The sequence below is a fragment of the Antedon bifida genome, chromosome 7 (genome assembly GCF_963402885.1).
Source record: "Antedon bifida chromosome 7, ecAntBifi1.1, whole genome shotgun sequence".
Taxonomy (NCBI): Eukaryota; Metazoa; Echinodermata; class Crinoidea; order Comatulida; family Antedonidae; genus Antedon; species Antedon bifida.
Genome location: NC_136232.1, coordinates 5,744,767 through 5,765,619, shown reverse-complemented (window position 1 = coordinate 5,765,619; position 20,853 = coordinate 5,744,767). Strand labels below are relative to the sequence as shown.

General features: G+C 33.3%; 2 protein-coding genes across 2 annotated transcripts; one reads left to right on the top strand and one right to left on the bottom strand.

Moving 5' to 3' along the window:
• Positions 1 to 1,353: 1,353 nt before the first annotated feature.
• On the top strand, positions 1,354 to 14,816 carry LOC144847336 (uncharacterized). The gene is made up of 9 exons (XM_078703629.1): positions 1,354 to 1,492; positions 1,692 to 1,814; positions 4,667 to 4,824; positions 5,072 to 5,131; positions 5,425 to 7,452; positions 7,573 to 7,692; positions 8,592 to 8,663; positions 9,046 to 9,137; positions 10,192 to 14,816. The coding sequence occupies exons 1-9, from the start codon at positions 1,461 to 1,463 to the stop codon at positions 10,321 to 10,323; spliced, it is 2,817 nt and encodes a 938-aa protein (XP_078559755.1). The 5' UTR covers positions 1,354 to 1,460; the 3' UTR covers positions 10,324 to 14,816.
• A 2,213-nt stretch (positions 14,817 to 17,029) lies between these two features.
• On the bottom strand, positions 17,030 to 19,915 carry LOC144847349 (bis(5'-adenosyl)-triphosphatase enpp4-like). Its single transcript, XM_078703645.1, has 3 exons — positions 19,642 to 19,915; positions 18,116 to 18,849; positions 17,030 to 17,443 (listed from the first exon to the last, which is right to left on the bottom strand). Exons 1-3 carry the CDS (start codon positions 19,874 to 19,876, stop codon positions 17,099 to 17,101), a joined length of 1,314 nt encoding a protein of 437 aa, XP_078559771.1. The 5' UTR covers positions 19,877 to 19,915; the 3' UTR covers positions 17,030 to 17,098.
• Between the last annotated feature and the right edge of the window lie 938 nt (positions 19,916 to 20,853).

Here is a 20,853-nt window from a genome sequence, read left to right as displayed (position 1 = left end):
GAATGAAAAAAACTAGCATAGTGTTAAGTCTGATAGAGGGCGCAAACTCCACAAACTTAAGATTCAGGTACCTGTGAAATACAAATAGGTGGGTGTATGGTAAGTTTTGAAAAAAACAGAATCCAACTACCAAAATACTGTATACCAGAAATAATCGCTAAGTTTTAATTAAAAAAAGATACACGAATTATGGAACAAAAATCAGAGAGGTTCAGTATACCCTAAGACAAACTTACAGATATGAAGATGTTTTTGGTTTTCCTATTTACCATTGATATTACAATCACTTTATTTTTTCCATAATAATATTCTATATTACTATTTAAAATATCGTTTTTTTTAAATTTATTTATATTTTTTTCATTTGGTCACCGTCAATAATCCAAATGTAATCAAAAATGCGAAATTACATAATTCGTTCTGATCATCAATTTACACTTCTATACATCGAATCTGAAAATTAAATAACAAAACCCATGTAATAGACAGAACAAAGTAGTCATTCTTAATAACATTTGGAAAATAATATACGTAAATTTCTTTTTTTGTACAAATTGCTTGAACTTACCATTTCATCGTTGTCACCAAGAATTTCTAACAAAAATTACCGCTAAGGCTGCTGTTTTCAAATTCTTGTTCATTATCGGTATGCACGTTAGAATTCATCTTTTAACCTCGTGTAGCGGTAATATTCTATACTATTATTATTTATCGTTTTTTGATTTATTTATAATCTTTTTCATTTGGTCACAATCCAAATTTAATAAAAAAACATTTTCTTGTGACGATATAGAGGGCGAAATGTAGGATGCGCAGAATATTTCATTTTCGTAACTGGCCTGACACATAGCTTCTTGGAAACAACAAACGTAACATTTCATGGCGATTGACCGAGCGAGCCTAGGTTTACTATTAAATGGATTGAATTATGACTTATGAAAAAGGATAAGTTGAAAATCTTAGAATGATATTATCTACATATTTTAACTAACTATGAAACTAAGTTATATGTTTTGTGGTTTATTACCGTTGTATTGAATGTTAAGTGCTTTTACTTCGACGTCAATCATCTGACAATCCACTAATTTTGAGTTCGTGTGGTGTGTACACCCGGCGGCCTACCTCTCCCTGGCTAGATAGGCCTATCGTGTGAATCAGATTGAGCTGTAGCGTAGAACCGATGCCCCATAGGCCCAGGATAGCAGCGGTTTTTGTAGGACAATCTGTCAATCTTCCTACAGTCTGGCTGTTAAACTACTAACTACTCTAGGCCTAGGCTAGATGATGCTAGGCTAAATACGTCAAAATAAATGACAGCAGCAGCATGATCCATGAACACATGATGATGATGTGGTGTGAATGGAAAATTATAAAAACAATCAATGATGATAACAATACAATGTCAAAATGTACCTTATTTGATAGTATTGAATAGGCCTACCTGGCGATAGCAGACTTTAATGATGTTAAATACTGGTGGTGGAGCTTACTCGTATCCTTTTTAAAGTTATGTTATAGTATATATAGTAATACTATTAGTCTATTGTGAATAGGTTATTGTATTTATGTTAACAATTATTTAAAAAAACAGTTACCTAATATTAATAACTGGTAATGTTGTATTATAAAAAAAAAATATATATAACTTAAATTAATTTTTCCATTTCCATAACTGTTTAATTATCAATCAGTTCAAAGTTCAGAGCTCTGGAGAAGGACCGTCTTGATAAGATGCGGAACACGAGTCAAGTGGTGCAAGTCACAGTCCAGGACAGAGCACGCTCATTGTCACTAGAAACTAACAGGAGGAGAAGGTAACCATACTTTGTATACTCTGCTAAGTGCCAACATTATATCATTGAGTCTTTTTCTACAGTAGTTTTTTATACCCAGATAGTTAGTGAGGTACAGTAGTAGTGCAGTGACCACTTTTTAATTAAATTGAGATTTTTATAATTAAAAATATTATTAACATATTATTAATGAAGAAGAGCAAGACAATACCATCCCATGAATGATAACAAATTTTTATTGCAATAAATATACAATTTGTTAATTATTCTATTTGGGTATATACCTGTTTATCAAAATTATATAAAAAAGTTAATGATATAAACATTTCTCACAATACATATATAATATGTACTGTAATAAGTGTAAAAACTATGAAATTATAATGCATTTAAAAACAATCAAAAAAATAAATAAATATATTAAAATATTAAAACACTATAATTAAGAAAAATTAATTATATTTATTACCAATAATAAATCCCCTCCCCCATGACCAACAAAAAAAAAATTATAATAAATTCAAATTGAAGTTAGTACTGTAAAGGATTACTAATTTTGCATGTGTTGTACTTGTATGTATTGTAATTACTGTATCATTTTAACGTAATTCATTTTAAAGTACTTCATTTTCTGATTACAGTAATTTGTTTCTGTATATTCTTTCAGTTGGTTCCGTTTTTCCCCCATGGGACATTTATTGTTCCCCATCATAAAAATGTAATCAGTTTTTTGTATCCATGGGAACAGAGAATGTAAATGATGTCAGCCTTGTTTTTTTTGTCCTTATGGGAAAACATTTCAAATTGCTATTTAACCTGCCGTTTTAGAGTATCTGTTGTTTAGATGGTAGAGCAATTGAAGGGTACATGTGTCTGGAAAATTATGGATTTTAATCTAACGTAAGGTTACGATTGTATATTAAAACAATTTAAATTAATGTTGCTTTATATTAAATAAGAAACTTGGTAATATAACTAACTCTAATTTTACCAGTCTATTTATCTTTGTTGGGCCATTTTTTTACTACCTACTACTGTATTTTGCTAGATGTATTGTTAGGATTAGTACATTCCTAGGAAAAATAGAACATTAGGTTAAGTTCAGCACATCATTTTACAAGTCTATTAATCTTTAGGCCATTTTTTACTACCTACTAATTTTCTAGATGTTAGGATTGGTACATTCCTGGGCTGATTAAAGAATAGAACATTACAGGGTCGTACGTTAAGTTCAGCACATCATTTTACAATTGTTAGGCCCTACACTGCCGGTAGGCTGCTTATTTCAAAATCTTGAAGCCACCACTGCCTTTAAGAATTCTGTTAAAATCTGTACAGTACTGTTTTTGTACTACTATTTAGATTTAAGATTTAAGTCTAAACCAATTGCTACTTACCTAAATTCTGACTATATTTATCCCATATCTACTGTAAGTCTGAACCAATGCTACTTACTGTATCACAATCCATCCAGATTACGCTGTCAAGTCACAATTTACACTACTTAAGAAACTTCTATTGCAGACTGCTACAGTATATAAGAATTAAGATTACTGTAAATTGTTCATAACATACCTTTCTACTGTAGATTAATTATACATTGTAAAAGCCTATGCAAGCCCACTTATTGTTCTCTGTTTACTACAACATATTCAGTTACTCTCGGTTTTGGTTTGTACTACTACCGGTAATTTGTTTGGCTTGTTTGTTGACAGACAGAAAGGATACTGTTACATAGTAGTAGGAGTTTCTGTAGTAAATACCTCTTCCTGTCTGAAACTGTTCTTTTCCTGTTTTGCACCTCATGCAACAGAGCGTCCCATACATTACATGTGTACATTTTTGTTTCTACAAAATGGAAGTTTATTCAGGTTCAGAAATTAAGAAAAAGAAGTATTTTTACGAGAATTGGTAAAGAAATAGTTTTTATTTATTTTTTTTTATGAATTTAGTATTTATATTTTAGTACAGTAGGCCTTAATAAAGTAACCCTGGTTGTTGATTGCCTGTTTTTATATTAGGCCTATTGTATTTCGGAAAAGAAATATCACACTTATTACAGCTAGTTGAATCTCCTAGTGCTAGCCAACAAATTGAGTCAATTATCACTCATTTACAGGGATTATAGCATTGACGTATCATAAATGCACACAAATTGAGTTAATCTATTACAAGTTACAAATACATTACTGAATGTTGGAAACAATACTATAAATGTATGACCTTTACTGTACATTCTATGTTGTTTGTGCTATACACATTGTAAAGTATGTACATTCAAAGCTTTGATATTAAACCCTTTGAAAACTGAAAAAGTCTCCTAAAACTGGACTTTTCTTAAGGTCCCAACTTCCACCGTCTATGTAAAATGCATGATTACTGTAAGACATTGTGAAAGGTTGTATGGAGAATTGGCTATTTTCAAGAAATGATTATGATAACTCCTGAGGACGATTGAAGTATATATTAATTGATCAAAATGTCATAGAAACTCAACACTTCTTTTCAGAACTACATCAACAATTCAATTTAATTGTTTATTTCGTAATCTCTGGTACACATACAGTATTTAAATATAATATAATAACCAGCAGATGATACAGTATTTTGCTTATGCTAAGTAACCAATCCCTCGCCAAGTGAACATTTAACTATTTACTGTAAATTTATTTCAAAATGGATACCAATTAAATAGAGTGGTGTTTATTTTATATTCAGATGAGTAGTGATGCTGTGCGTCACTAGTCATCTGAATATTTATTTTTATGTATTAAAAATTACAGCAAAATAAATCATTAATAGCAGGGTGGTTAAGTTAGTATGATTTTTATGAATATGGTATATTCATTAAGTGTATTGTTGTTCCTCTATAGGGCACTTGAATTAAAGAAAAAGCTAGAAGCACAAAAAGAAGCCAAACGCAGACAGGAGATACTAGATGATCGTAAGCAAAGGCAACATGAAGCGACGCAAAAGTATCAACGCTTGAAAAGTGGTACTACTCGACGAAATACTGAGGAAAGAATACGAGGTACAATAAAAAATATAATTGCCTGTAGTTTTAATTTGTGCTTATAGCCCCTACGATAGCCCCTACAATAATAACATCACAAATAAAAAAAAAAAAAAATTGTATTCCTTTTACATGGGCCGAAATGTCAACATGTGCCCCCCTCTGTGGCAATATTTTGCCAAGTACTTTCATTTGATAAGTTACTACAGTACTTAATTTAACTATTAGGTGGTATACAACTGTTGATAATTCTTTATCTGTACAGGCGCCCTCTATGGAACAGCATATGATCCTGTAAAGAAACCTTCAAGTACATGGAACAATGGTAAATATATGAAAGATCTTAAATTTACTGCCGTTATGAGGCTTATGACCAAGTTCAGAACTGTAGGAAAGACCATTGTATATCTCCATTGATAACAACAAGTGTCAGTAGTATGTAGGCTAAGAGGGTGCACTTCCTGCATTCGCACCTTCCCACTGAGGCAGAAGAGTTTTGACTCTGGCAAAAACCCTTTTTCTGTGTTCAAAAGGGTACAAAAGAGAGCATGTGGTGTGTACCTCATTTTGCCCAAATTAGGCTACACCTTTTATTAAGTTTTTTTTATCATTTGATAGGTAATTCAACGTACAGCACCCCTGGTTTAGATGATGCTCTGAGAGCAGTAAGGGGATCTCCAGGCCTAGGAAGTAAACCTGAGATGCTTGTGACCTACCCCCAGCCACAAAATGGTGGCACATTACAGAACTACTCTTACTATCAGACTTCACAACCAAGTGGTTACACACAGACCAGCAATCAACAACCTCTACAGTCAAGTAATCATTCAGCAGTGAATGGTAGTGGCAGGAGTGACTACTATCATGGATTCTCAACCACACCAACCAAGAGCAATGGTTATTCTTCCGGTACTACAGCTAAATCAATATACGAGAAACAAATTGAGGATCAACAAAAGAACATTCTGGAACATAACCAGAAGTCTTTGCTTGAATTTAATCAAGCTGTGCTAGACGAATCAGAGAGGCCGCTAAGGCTGAGCAGCAGCTGCTCAAGCGTGGACAGTCTAGAGGGTAATGATGCAAAGAAAGGAGTACCCGTATCTAAAGCATACTCAACAAGTATACTGCCCACTACCACTCAAACAAATCATTACTCTTATTTAAAAAATGGTGTTCCAACAAATGCTACATCGAATGTGCAAAGGACGGATAGATTTGACTATAGGTCATCGAACTATGGAGCAGTGAGTAGTGATGCTGCAAGGTCAAACCAGAATGAGGTTAAATTAGAAGAGACAAATGAAGCTGATATTGTACAAGACCAAGTGGATGTCAATCCTCGGACTTTATATACCTCTTCTGGTGGTAATAAAACAGATGTTGTCTTAAGGAATTCTGGCAGTGCCAACCCATATGCAACAAGAACTACAGTTGCATGGTCATCTCCTGTTTTGCAAAATGAGCCGTCTTTGAATAGTGTGCCTTCACCTCATTCTAGGCCGTATTCAGGAAAGACTACAGCCACTGCTTATACGGTAGAGCCTGCCTTGCGGTATCAACAGTATAAAAATGATGTGGCCAAAATGAATAAACCAGAGAACAATGGAGATTTGATTATCACGCTACCAAAACCTGAATTAACTGTCACACAATTCCAGGTAACATCAACTGTTTCTGGAACTAGAGATACAGTTTCTCTGGCCCAGACGCAATCTCCTAGTACTTCTAACAATGTTACTCAAGCGCCTAAAAGTATTTTGAAAAAGGGAAACGTAACTGCTAGGAACAGTTCTATGACAAGCCAAAGGTATGGTAATTACACCATGGGTCGATTAGGTGGTGCTAAAGTTATGGACAGTTTAGAACTGCGAAAAGCATCAAGTATGTCTGATATTGGACCATCGAAGAAAGGTATACGATGGGCGGATTTGGAGTATAATAGTGATGACGATCGACTTGCCAAAAATGAGCAGGTTCGCACTGAAGTGTCTAGTATGAGTTCTAAGCCAAAGGTCACAGTTCAAAGGGCTAATGAGGGTCGCATATCTAGTGCTGGCTCTATACAAAGGTCATCAGTCAAGTCTAAACCACCTGTTAATAAGCAGTCTGTTAGTTCTACAAACGAACCAAATTCAGAGTTGCGCCATGTTGATATAAACGCAAATAGAAGTGTTCCAAGCACCAATGGAAATGCCATTTACGGATCAAATGGTCTCCGATTGGACAGAACACCAACAGATGATGAAATCAATTGGCTTTGGGATAAAGTAAGGACTTGTTTAAATGTTCGCGATGAGCAAGGGAACGCAAGTCCAGTATACCAGAAACCACCTACCGGTAAGCAACCGACCTTATCTTCCCAATGCATTGACGGGAAACGCATTGGAAATAACAATAGTCGGATGAAGCCAGCTATGCCTTCTGCGCTCACACCTCAGAATAACACAACACATCCGCGGCGGCGGACCAGTAGTGATACTGCCAGTAGTTTTCTACGACGGACTGCTTTGCTTCAGCAGCGCCGTCAGCATGCGACATCGCTACGTGGTCAAAATACAAGAACATCTCATCACACTGAACCAGTTACTAGTGCTGATGTACCTTCGTTTACAACAAGTGATCGCCAACATCATGGAGAGGAAGGTTGGTCAATCTTGTTTTCATTAATCAAAAACTAATTCAAACGTTTTATCTGCACTAATATTGGATTTATCATTTGTTTGTATTGGATTGTATCATTCTTTTCTATTTGTTTGTTTGCAGTGAGTGAAAGTTTGATGTTATTTCAAAAAGCTGAACGTTTAGCTCAAGATGATTTGAGTGAAAATGAGATTGCAGCAGCCATAGACCAGCAAAGGAAATCTACTAGGCCAGATATGAAAGGTATATATTTACCATACTTTCTTCAAGTATATTATTGCAAAGTTTATTGTCTATGTTGTTTCTTCACTACTACTACCTTAAAAAATACAATCGGTTGATAGATAAGTATGTATCAGTGGCGTAACGCAGATGCCTGATGCCCCAGGTTTAGGAATCCTAACTGGCCCTCCAATGCTGGTGGACTCGACACTAGATTTTTCAATATATTTTAATGCCTGTTTTTTCCTCTTGGCACTGCTCAGGGCCCCCATAAGCTTCGGGGCCCCTGGGTTTAGCCAGTGAGAGCTAATAGCCGTTAGGCCACTCGTATGTATGCAAATATGTATTGCTTGAGGGTTACCTGTTTCCTGGGTCTGATCTTTTTCACATTATAGACACCTCTCATCTACCAAACTCTAAAATTGTTGCTCTATTCGACCGTGTATTAACCTTGACATTAAAAAAAATTCTCTTTAGATATTATAAAAAGTACAATGTAATAAAACGTTCAAGCTAAATTAAAACTACCCCCTCTAGAGCTTAAATATTTCCCCTCAATACTTCTATGGTGATTACTAGTAGACAAAAAATACTAAATTATTCTTTTCAATGTGATTAGTGTCAATGACTAAAACACTAATGTATGCAAAATAGTTATAAGAATTTATAATTGAGACTATAAATGTTCAACAATTATAAAGTATGAGAAATGTACTTAACCTTTTACAGTATGTAAATGTATCTGCGAAGCAATTAGACTTTGCCTCGAAGCCAAAACAATATCAATTTATTATGGATTGGTATGAACTTATATGGAAATAAATATTATTGGAGATGATTCAGTATACTGTATATATATCTTTTTAAAATAAAAATTGTATGAATATATTTTGTAATAATAATATATTTTTTCTTTTTAGGACCCAGTTCTCTCTCTATAGAAGAGCAACGACTAATGGAGTCATTAGACCGTTTGAATGAAAGATTAAGAAGTAATTCTAACATTATTATATTGAAATTGGCTTGTACTATTTGTCTTTAAATTTGTCTATCAAACTAGTGTGATGTGTCCATATATGGTAGTGATATGACATCATCAGGTCCATATATGGACACATCACAATTTGTTGTCGCATAAATATTGATTGTGTAGACAGAGCTTTAGTTGGCTTAATATAGTACCTTATTTATTGTGTATAACATATGTTCTGGAGGGCATTGGTATGAAATTTGATGAAAATTGGGGTGGGATTATATTCGGATTGCATCAACAATGGAATTTACCATTTACTTGTAACTAACATTAAGAGGTGGGACTATACTCGAGTATGTTATTGTACTTATGATAAAATCTAAATTTTGTTTTTTCCTTAGTAACATCTGAAGCAACATCACATCTGAGTGCAACATATGCTCCACTGAGTGCAACATATGCTCCACAGAGTAAGAAGGGATTATCAACAGGGGTATGTATTTGATAGGTACTAGACTAACACTGAAACCTATAGCCCAACTCAGACAGCGTCGTACGACAAGGCCCAGCTGAATGAGTTGGCCTTAAGGAAGCAGCGGGTACTGCACCAACATGACAATAATTATTTTAACTTTAATAAATATATTCATTTGGATCAGGAAGCTAAATACTGTTAATAATAATATTATAATTTCATCCTGGATTTATAAAGTGCCTAATGTTGTGAAACCTCTCTAAGCGCTGTACATAATATTACCCCAGTCATTTTTGGTTCAAACACGTATTGAAACATAATCCCATAATGCAGATAGATAATCAGCGAAAAGTTGTGTCTTGACCTTACCAGGTAGCAATTTGTACACCCTGGGTGGAGAGGCAAACGTAAGTAATGTGTCTTACTCAAGGATACAAGCAATGCAACGAGCGTTGGAGTCAAAGCCACGATCAGTAGTCTAACACACTGTGCCACACGTCCTTACATTATTACGGCAAAATAGGGCTAAACATTTGACTTTAATTATAATCATGATCCGATCAAGGCCACTCATTAAGCATGCATATGTAACAGTAAATTGTGCGTAGATGGTGTGACATTTGTGTGATATTAATTAATAAGATTATGCGCAAATAATCCCACCATTCTGTTAATATTGTGTCCAGGAGCTAAGTAAGATAGATTACAATATTGCCTGTTAAGACATTATTATACTGAGTTGTGAATGACCAAAGATTTACGAATATTTCCACACATTTTTTTTACTATACTAAGCATTCAGCATAATTACATCTGAGTAGCGCAAACCATTTAATGTATACTCTTACGCTCTGTCTACACTATCAAACTTTATGTGACAACAAAATGTGATGTGCCCATATATGGACACAATGATGTCATATCACTACCATATTTGGGCACATATCACACTTTTTTTGTCAAACTAGTTTGATAGTGGATACTGAGCTTTGCAACAATGCATACTGTTCTATAACGTTCTGTTAATTAAAAATTATTAATTTTAAACCAATTATTTTTTGTTTGTTTTCAGGGTGCAGGATTTAGGGGTCATCGCCCTCTCAGTTCCACAGTCAGAACGAATTCCGATATTGGCAACGTTAAATCTCGCATCAGAACTCAATCAGCAGACAGAGCGAGTGTCCGAACAAAGTATCGTTATTGAGTCAAATGGTCCTTTTTATTGTACAGTATTAGAACAAAAGAACCATATTTGATGTGTTTGACAAAGTATACTCTTAAGCTTTGTCTACACTATCAAACTAGTTTGACAAAAAAAGTATGATTTGCCCAAATATGATAGTGATATACCCAAATATGGTAGTGCTATGACATCATCATGTCCATATATGGCCACATCACATTTTTTTGTCACATAAAGTTTGATAGTGTAGACAGAGCTTTAGATTATCATCCCAACCCGGATTATTTTCAAATTTCATGTGGTATACTATGTCAAATACAGTAGTTTTAATATATACCTTGATTTTTTAAATGTTATGAATAGATTCTTGTGGTGCTTTGTGAAGAATTTATATAGTATTTACATTTTATCTAGATTTTTTAAACATTTTTACATTTTTAGTCTTTAATGTTTGTTGAAGTGGGTAAGATATTTTGTGTGTTTTTTTAGAAACCACAATAACATTTTACATTCGTTCCCAACGTAGCTTAATGTAGCTAGGCTACTGAGAGCTAGTAAAATAAACTAAATTGACCAGTATAGTTTTTGCTTTATGCAGAATTTTAAATCAACCTTGCATATTATTTACTTTTTAAACAATTTAATCCTATTTTGTCGAAGTATTGACTTTTAAAGTCAGCTCCATGTAATAAGCAATAGTCAATTTCAATTTGTCCAATGGTCAGTTTAAATTGACCAGTATAGTTTTTGCTTTATGCAGAATTTTAAATAAACCTTGAGTATTATTTACTTTTTTAAACAATTCAATCCTATTCTGTATAAGTATTGACTTTTAAAGTCAGCTCCATGTAATAAGCAATAGTCAATTTCAATTTGTCCAATGGTCAGTTTAAATTGACCAGTATAGCTTGTGCTTTATGCAGAATTTTAAATAAACCTTGAGTATTATTTACTTTTTTAAACAATTCAATCCTATTCAGTCTAAAGTATTGACTTTTAAAGTCAGCTCCATGTAATAAGCAATAGCCAATTTTAATCTATCCAATGTTCAGTTTAAATTGACCAGTATAGTTTGTGCTTTATGCAGAATTTTAAATTGTGTATTATTTACTTTTTAAATAATACAATCCTATTCAGTCTAAAGTATTGACTTTTAAAATTAGCCCCAGGTAATAAGCAATACAGTATTCAATTTCAATCTGTCAAGATGCTGTTCTTGAATTGTCCAGTGTAGTTTGTGAATAATTTAGAATTTTATATCACAAAACAACCAGATCATTGGTTTTTACCTGCATATAAATATCTTGTCACTGTGTAGTAGTAGTAGTACTGTAAACATATTATATTCAATTTATACATACACAGTACCATAAACTTACTAATCTGTAATCCAGAGAACATATTATCGTCAATTGAGACTTTAACAAGATATTTACCCCCAGGTAAAATAAAACAAATGCTCAATCTGCTTAAATATTCATCGTACATCATATTCATATGTTTTAGTAAAAATACAGTTTTGTGCTCCTTTTTTTTCATTTATTTCACATACAGAATGTTGTTTAAATGGAAAATAAACACCCAATCGGATTAGTTTGTTTTGAATAATATCCCATAATTTCATCACGAAGGTAACATAGAATTTATTCCAAGGCTTTAATATCGTAAACATTTCCATCTAATGTTTTTTCCCACCATCGAGGCACCATGTTTTTACCGACTAATATTTGTTTTGTATAAATCGTAATGCAATTTTATTGAAGTAAAAACGATACCAATTATAGTAAATTGTGTCTAGAAATAGCATAGTAATCATTTGTCAATTTGCTGTGGTCGTTACAGGGATATGATTGTATCAACTTTGTAAATGGTCATGAGAAAATTGTCGTTAAGGCATGCATGTAATGCGGATTTAGCTCGAATCTTGATTGACATTAGTCCAATTTGTGTTACTAGGTTTGCTAAATTGTCCAGCATATGTTTTTAGAACTTTTTACTATGTTTACTATTACATAATGTTAGTAGGTTTGCAGTATCAATGCTTAAAGCTCTGTCTACACTATCAAACTTTATGTGACAAAAAAATGTGATGTGCCCACTTATGGACACGATGATGTCATATTACTGCCATATTTGGGCACAACAAACTTTTTTGTCAAACTAGCTTGATAGTGTAGACAGAGCTTTAAGCATTCACACTGGTTCCGTTTCACGGAACGGAAGACGTTTCCGTTTTCGTTCCGTGATACGGAACAAGTGTGAACGTACCTTTAGTCTGATGCTTTGATATAGACATAATGTTTTGGTTTTAATAATTGTTCAAATAATACGCTTGTACAGTCGACGCCTTCGAACCCCAAAAGTGTCCCCTTAATAATGTCTCCTAAGTGTCCCACTTTGTGGAACATATTTTAAACATTTTAAATAATTTAATTGTATCCTTTTTTGCCAGTAAATAAGCAAATCATTTGTTACCGTTCATATACATTTAGTAAACCTTATTATATGTTTATATATAGTAATGTCTATATATAACCTTCTAAATTCATGCATATGCCTGTATTTGAATAGAATGTAAATTCAGTAGACCTACAGTATCTTAATTACCCTTGTAATTTATGGATAATCAGGTGAAATTATGAATTGTAACAACATTTTGCAGTTCCCAAGGACCTCCAAGACGCTTTGTTAATTACGATTTCACACCGTTCTTTTGAGAGAATTTTCCCTAATTATACTACCGCGATATCGATGACGTAACATTCTCCCAATACGCATATTAATCGTTTTCAATATTCGATAATGAATAACGTGTTAAGAGCTAGGATTACTATAGAAACAATCCTAGATTATTGTCACACTTACGAATTGAATTTAGATACAATTTAACTACAACATTGTGTAGGCCTACTGTACAATGTGTAATTAGAAATGTTAAAATAATGCGGGTATTGATACCGTATACGTACTAGTTCAATTTAAAATAAAATTTGAATAACATTAGGCCTAAAACAAATTACAACCTTTAGTTTACTATTAAGACATTATTGGAAGTTTCCTTATTAGAATAATAATTATGTGCCACGTCTTCATATTCAGCATGTATGGTTCATGATTCTATTGCACTTACTGCAGTAACTTATATTTTTACTGCAATAATATTATTTTAGTTTTTTCAATGTGAGACCATGTACCTACTACAATGAACACTGTCTTATATAGAAGAATAATAATTAATTGTATAAACAGGTTAAAGAGTAAACAAAATGTGGTTACTGCAGTAATTGCATCTTTACTGCAATAACATGATTTTTGCTTGTTTCAATATGAGACGGTCACTACAATACTGTATATGTTTATATAAAATAATAATAATTGCCAAAACAGGTTAAAGAGTAAACAAAATGTGGTTACTGCAGTAATTGCATCTTTACTGCAATAACATGATTTTTGTTTGTTTCAATATGAGACGGTCACTACAATACTGTATATGTTTATATAAAATAATAATTAATTGCATAAATATGTAAACAAAATGTATTTACTGCAGTAACCGCAGTACAGTACAATAATTGTGACATGATCTCTAAAAACATAGCTCTATATTTTCATTTCGTCTTTGTAAAACATGAAGTTGCCAAGTTAATTGACTGTATGATTGCCTTGATTATAAAAAGTGCAAATGCCATTCATTATACAATATTTTCGATTGAGAGACATTTGTACTGTACTCAGAATATAAAGATATAACGATTTTCAGGTTGCTTACTGTAAAAGTGTCTACACTATCAAACTAGTTTGACAAAAAAAGGTGTGATGTGGCCAAATATGGTAGTGATATGCCTAAATATGGTTGTGATATGATATCATCATGTCCATATATGGGCACATCACATTTTTTTGTCACATAAAGTTTGATAATGTAGACAAGGCTTTACGGCCCTGAATGTTTCTGGTCGCTTTCTTCTTTAAATTTCAAAATTACAGAAATATGTTTTAATACTTGTGATAAACTTATCCGATTTAAGTAAGAACGTCTATTTTCATTTCAATGCTTTCAAATTATAGCTCCGATTTAATTTATTAGTTTTAAAATAATTTTAACGTATCATTTGTTTATACAGTACCTTAATGGAAAATAATTTGTTGTAAATACCGTAATAATTTAACTTAAATATGTTATGGCTGTTAAGTCAGTGTATTACCGATAATCCGCCCTAGCTTACGTATTTTAAATTTGTACTTGCTGTGTGTGATATTTTCATTTCATATTTTAAATTCTTTCATGTTAACGTATGTGGAATATATTGTTTAATGTTATATGTTTTCTGCATGTGATTTGGTCATTATGCGTTGTTCCCAATGGACACGAGTTATATTATAATGTACATGTACAATTATATATTGGTCCTAATAGGTCTATCATATTATTACGGTATTGCTATATATTAAAGCTGTGACTGTTCGTCCATGTCTGTGCAACATGTAATAAATGGAACGATTCGGATTTTCAATGAAGTAGTATCAATAACTTGGTTTAAAAAACTTGTATCCAAACTGTACAGACATTTAAATCCAAAACGGTACATCCTCCAAACCCAAATCTGACCAAGTCTAGAAAATGACGCGTAGCTTTGTCTACATTATCAAACTATTTTGACAAAAACAGTGTGATGTGCCCAAATATGGTAGTGATATGCCCAAATACAGTTGTGATATGACATCATCATGTCCATATATGGGCACATCACTTTTTTTGTGACGAACAGTTTGATAGTGTAGACAGAGCTTTAGACCAACACAACACGTCGTATTTTGTCGACGTTCGTTTTGACGAAACATAAACGCGTCAAAAAAGCTTTAAATATTTAAATTTGAATCGCTTCTGGGGAACTGAATTTAAAATGCATGAAACATTTTTGATTTATAACTAAGGAAAGAATGCATGAATATTAGTATTACACTGATAATAAGACTCGTATGATATTTCACAATATATCCATGGCCTGTCGGAAACAAATTCAGGATGGTCAGGACATTTTGAAATACAACGTGTGGAGAGTTAATAAATAAATGAGAGTTAATAAATGTAGGCGTTACTCTATTAGGGACATTACTGAACTGTGTAAACCCCTTTTTATATCCATGTAGTTTACATGACTATCTAGGGGCTACCCGGACATTAACTTGTACGGTAAGACGTGAGAATCCTAAATGTGCTGGATCTAATAAAAGAATTCACATCATAGGTTACTAGAATACTGAGAATGTTGGTAAAGCCAAGGCCTGACGGCCTTACAGCTTCCGACGGGCCTGCTATCTTCATACAAGCATATCCTGAAATTGATGTTAAAAACACCCTTCAAAAAACGTGTTTTGTGATGATTAGTCTGTGCTTTTATATAAACATCACATCATTTTGATATAAAATGATATTTAAGCCTATAGCCATGAGGACACAAAAAACTATGTAACATTTTTTTTATAAAGGCCAATTTACACAGACGAGCGGGTATAAGCGGAAAACCCCGTAGTTTGTCCCATAGAATCTTACCGTTACCGCTTGTCAGTGTAAATTGGCCTTTAACCTAATATTATAGTTACCTAGGGCACTCCATCGATGAGGACACAATATTGGTTGAGTCTTAGTGGAGGACACAATATAAAGTAATAGAATAGCATACATTTGACAGTTTGATAGAGATACATAGGTCATTTTAAATGTCTGTATAAAACATAATTAATTATGGATATAGTTTCCGTTTTCAGACTAAAATAAATAAATAAATGCTTACATTTCTATATATTGTTTTTAATTTATCAAACGTTCATGTGTAAATGTCGGTGTAAAAGTGTTTAAATATCAATAGACATAATTATAAAGATAATATTCATCTTACACTATGTAGTAAAATTATAAAATACTATTTTGTTTTTCAAATGTTTGTAAAGCTCTGTCTACACTATCGATCTAGATTGACAAAAAAGTGTGATGTGTCCAAATATGGTAGTGATATGACGTCATCGTGTCCATATATGGGCACATCACTTTTTTTTCTCACATAAAGTTTGATAGTGTAGATAGAACAACTTATAGTTAATTATTAGTATTTATTTTGATAACAATTACCGTAACAATGATATAAATTTAAATAAATTTAATTAGCTATAAAAGAAAGTAAAATTTAATTTTCTTTCTGAATAGGTATATTTACCTATTGGAACACCTATTTAACGTCTTTACGGTCTTTGAATGTATGTTTCTCACCAAAGAGGTTAATTACAATTAATTGTTTTCCCTAAAAAAGTACATCGCAACCACTTCATTTTCCATTGTTGCACAGTTTGGGAAAACGTCATTTAGTGTATGAGCTAAAGACAAAAACTGAAATAAATACCAAACATCAATCAATTCATCAATAATAAAAATGAGGGAATGGACCCTTTAAGCATAAAATGGTTATTTACACACAATTATATCAAAACATAACAATCATGACAATTGAAATGATGTCCCTTTAAAATAAGTATAATAACTGGTTATAATTATTTTGCATTATAAATGACGTCATTGTGTAAACATGCTGGGTCCATTTCACCTCATCGGTTCAGGTGAAATGAATCCTAATTGTAGAGAATGTTAAGCTCTGTCTACACTATCAAACTAGTTTGACAAAAACATTGTGAAGTGCCCAAATATGGTAATTATATGACGTTATCATGTCCATATATGGGCACATAAGGTTTGTGTAGACAGAGCTTTAGACGTACTTTCCCACAATACATTAAAACAGAATCAGTTATTTAAGAGTAAAAACAACATAAATAAAACTGGATACATTAGTGTGTGAATATTAGAAACATTTGCCGCTGATGTGTCGTCGTCGTCCTTGCGGCTGTCGGCGGCTGATGATACACTGTATGATAATATATCCTTGACGTTCGCCAGAGAGCCATTATTGGGAGCTGCCTTCAGATGTAATATGCTACACATTAGTTCGTACATGTCGATGGCGTTCAACGAGTCAATCGTGAAGTTAGTCTTGAACGACGGACCTTCAGCCAACATCATAGACTTCATTGACAACTCTTGGTTGTCGAACCCGTGGTCAGCAAGGTGGTCGCCCACGTCAGTGCCATTCTGAAAGAAACATCCAAGTTAACCACCTCTGGATACATTATTAAGTACGAAGAGTTTAACATAAGAATCTGAGGCTGCTCTAAAGCTCTGTCTACACTATCAAACTTTACGTGACAGAAAATGTGATGTGCCCATTATTATATGGACATAATGATGTCATATCACTACTATATTTGGGCATATCACTACCATATTTGGACACATCACGCTTTTTTGTCAAACTAGTTTGATAGTGTAGACAGAGCTTTATAAGGTTTGGCCATGAATGGGCTTGGAATAATGTTTTACCACAGAAACAGACTAGACGGCAATTCATCTCATCTCAAACGAAATTACACTCTTTTCGTCAAAAACCATAAATGTTTATTTATACAGTAGTAACCTCTATTTTCCCAATAATAGATTGTCCCTCGACAGAGAGGTTGGCTGTAGTGTTAAAACATATTCCACCTCATTCGAAAGTGTCCCTTAACTAATAGAGGTATTCCAAAAGATGGGTTCTAGTACATTTATAAAAGCTTTTTTATTTATAATTTTAGAAATTTAATATCTCTTTTAATTTTCCACTTTGATGTGCCACTCAATGCAATTTGGTGAAACCGTCACGAAGTTTTTCGTCTTTGTTTTCCTTGTTATAAATAAAATAAAATAAAAAGAAAAGTTGAAACTTACTGCTAAAATCATCCATGGCAGATCGGCGATGGCAACGATTGGAAGAATTCTGTAATGTCCACGATAATGATAGTATTCGGGAACGTCCTCTTTCTTGTAAACCTTCATATTTGGGTGAGCATTCACCAAATTGCTATACATACTCTCTAAGAAGCCCTCTTTCGGTAAAATCATGGCCACTGGGCTGTCTGCTATGTATGCTAATGTGTCGTCCAGATTAATGAAGTCACTAAGATTAATTACATTTCTATTTGATATCTCCGTTATCCCGTGATCACCAGCGATAATTATGTTCAATTCATCTTGCAATTTTAACTTACGAATTTGTTCTCGTAGATAACCGATATTTCTATCAAATTCTTCACAATTATCTTTAATGTCAGTGGAGTTTGGACCCGAAAAATGCGCTATGATATCGAGCCGTTTCCATTCTAACACTACAACATCCGTACCTTTATTCAGCCAGTCTATTGCTATATTCAGTTTTGTGCTAAGGTTTGCAAAAGGGTTATCAGTGAAGTTATTTGCTCCCACACCATCGATCTCTGCAAATCCTCCAAAATAATCAACAGATCCACTTCTTTTGCCTTGCTTTCGAGCCGTTACCCATATAGGCTCAGAGATTCCCGCATTCCACCAGTAACTTTCGTTGCGGTTGATTGCCATTGCATAGGTATCATGAACACTGTCATACATCGTGTTATGAACAAGACCATGACTTTCTGGATACAAACCTTTTTCAGATAAAAACAAAAAAACTGTTTAACCTGATTTAGAAATAAGATAATAATAATAATAATAATAACATAATGAAAAAAAACCCAATAAAACAGTTGAAAGACATTAGTGTGATCTTCAAGTTCAAGTTTCAAGTTTATTGTTTCACACAATATATAATATAATAAAAAACATAAATTAATAAATATAATTGTGTGAGGAGGACGCATAGGCCAATGCTTTAAGTTTGGTCCTCCAGATGATCTTCACAACACAAAAGCACAGAAAATGTTTAAAAAAACGAAAGAAGTTATTTCCTCAAAGATAATATTAGAACTATACTCAAGTCTATTTCAAATTGATTTCCGATACGAAATTGATTATGCATAATATGTACGCTACGACGATGATTCATACGGAGACATACAACAACCAGTCAGCTGAGAGGGTAGGTCTATACTGGGAATTACCAATGTGTCATTTCTCATAATTTGAAAAAATATACTTTACTGTAAATGGTGATTTCTATACCCCAATCACACAACCACCTCTGGGATAATTAAGAGATATTATACGGAAAAATATAAAGATTAGTTCCGTGTTTTCTAAAATCATCACGTTATGCGTTATCGCGTGTGGCATTTTACTTTGTCGAATTCTTAGACCCTATGTATACTATTAGCTACCTTTTAAACAAACAGACTTAGTATTAAATTATAATTTACGAAGGAATTAAAGACCGCGTTTATATGTATTTAGTATTCATTCCATAACCACACTCGATACAAGCTTGTAAAAGATTGACCTACCTGTAACTAAAGATACTTTAGATGGTACCATAGTAGGGAAGACATTCGTTAAAAAATTCACCCTAACTCCTTGCTTAGCCATCTCGTCCAGGTTAGGAGTATTCGCATTGTCCATATAGTCGTATCTCAATCCATCAACTAATATGAACAGCAGTTTCTGTTGCGAAGAGTCCACCGCCACTCCTTCAAGCTCAAAAATTAAAGAGAAAAGAAAAAGATAACGCACAACTTCCATTCCTGCCCGTTTGCTGCTGAATAAGGTAAAGTAGGCCTATTAAAGATATAAAGGAGGTATTTTATATGAATCTCATTTCCGATTTCTTGGCGCAGAATTGCTATTGGCTGAATTCATACTACGCTCCTGTGCAGTAAAGCGTGACGCCGGTTAATGTATAATTACGATGAAACGAAAATATTAACGCAAAGTTATGGAATGAGACCGAGAAAATATATAACATAGCATTGGAACGGACGATGCGTTTCCGCAGAATGTCATTTTGACAAACGATAAATAATGCATTTGGAGTCGGTTTTTATTTGATCGTGGTTGAACCGTTGAGGAATTATTTAACTCAAATTGCGCTTTTATGATCCCATAAATTTTAAGTGTGGATCGTACTTCGTGACAGTGAATGCAAATGCGGGCTAAATACAATACTTAATAATACACGGGTGTACATTTTTTTCCAATTCAAAAATATACGGTTGCATTTTACTAACATGAAATTGCCGTTGAGACCTTCCTGTTGGAACCATTAGACTTATATATATATATATATATATAGACTTTATTAATATAATAATACAGAGAAGCCATAAGGTCAGTGGCCTCTAGGTTCATCTTCCAATGTGGCAAAGTATTTTTTGCTTTAAATTACATGTTTTCCAGGTAAATAACTTTTTTCTTCAATCCAGTTTTTGTAAAGTAAATAACTATTATGTGTTATTTTAAAATGGCATATTAAAAAAAATGTGAAGACAATTTTTTTTAGTGAGACAATATATCTTTAATATAATTATAATAATCATCATTTATTTACATATAAACATATTTTTGTTTTAGGATGGTATAACGTTATTGTTATAAACATATTGTACACCCCTACCTCTCTCCCCATATGATTCCAGTTGCATCAAGCTTGAGGACCGAGCACGCGAGGACCGAGTATGCGTCTTATCCGAGACAAGCTTGGTTCGCACTAGAGACGCAAC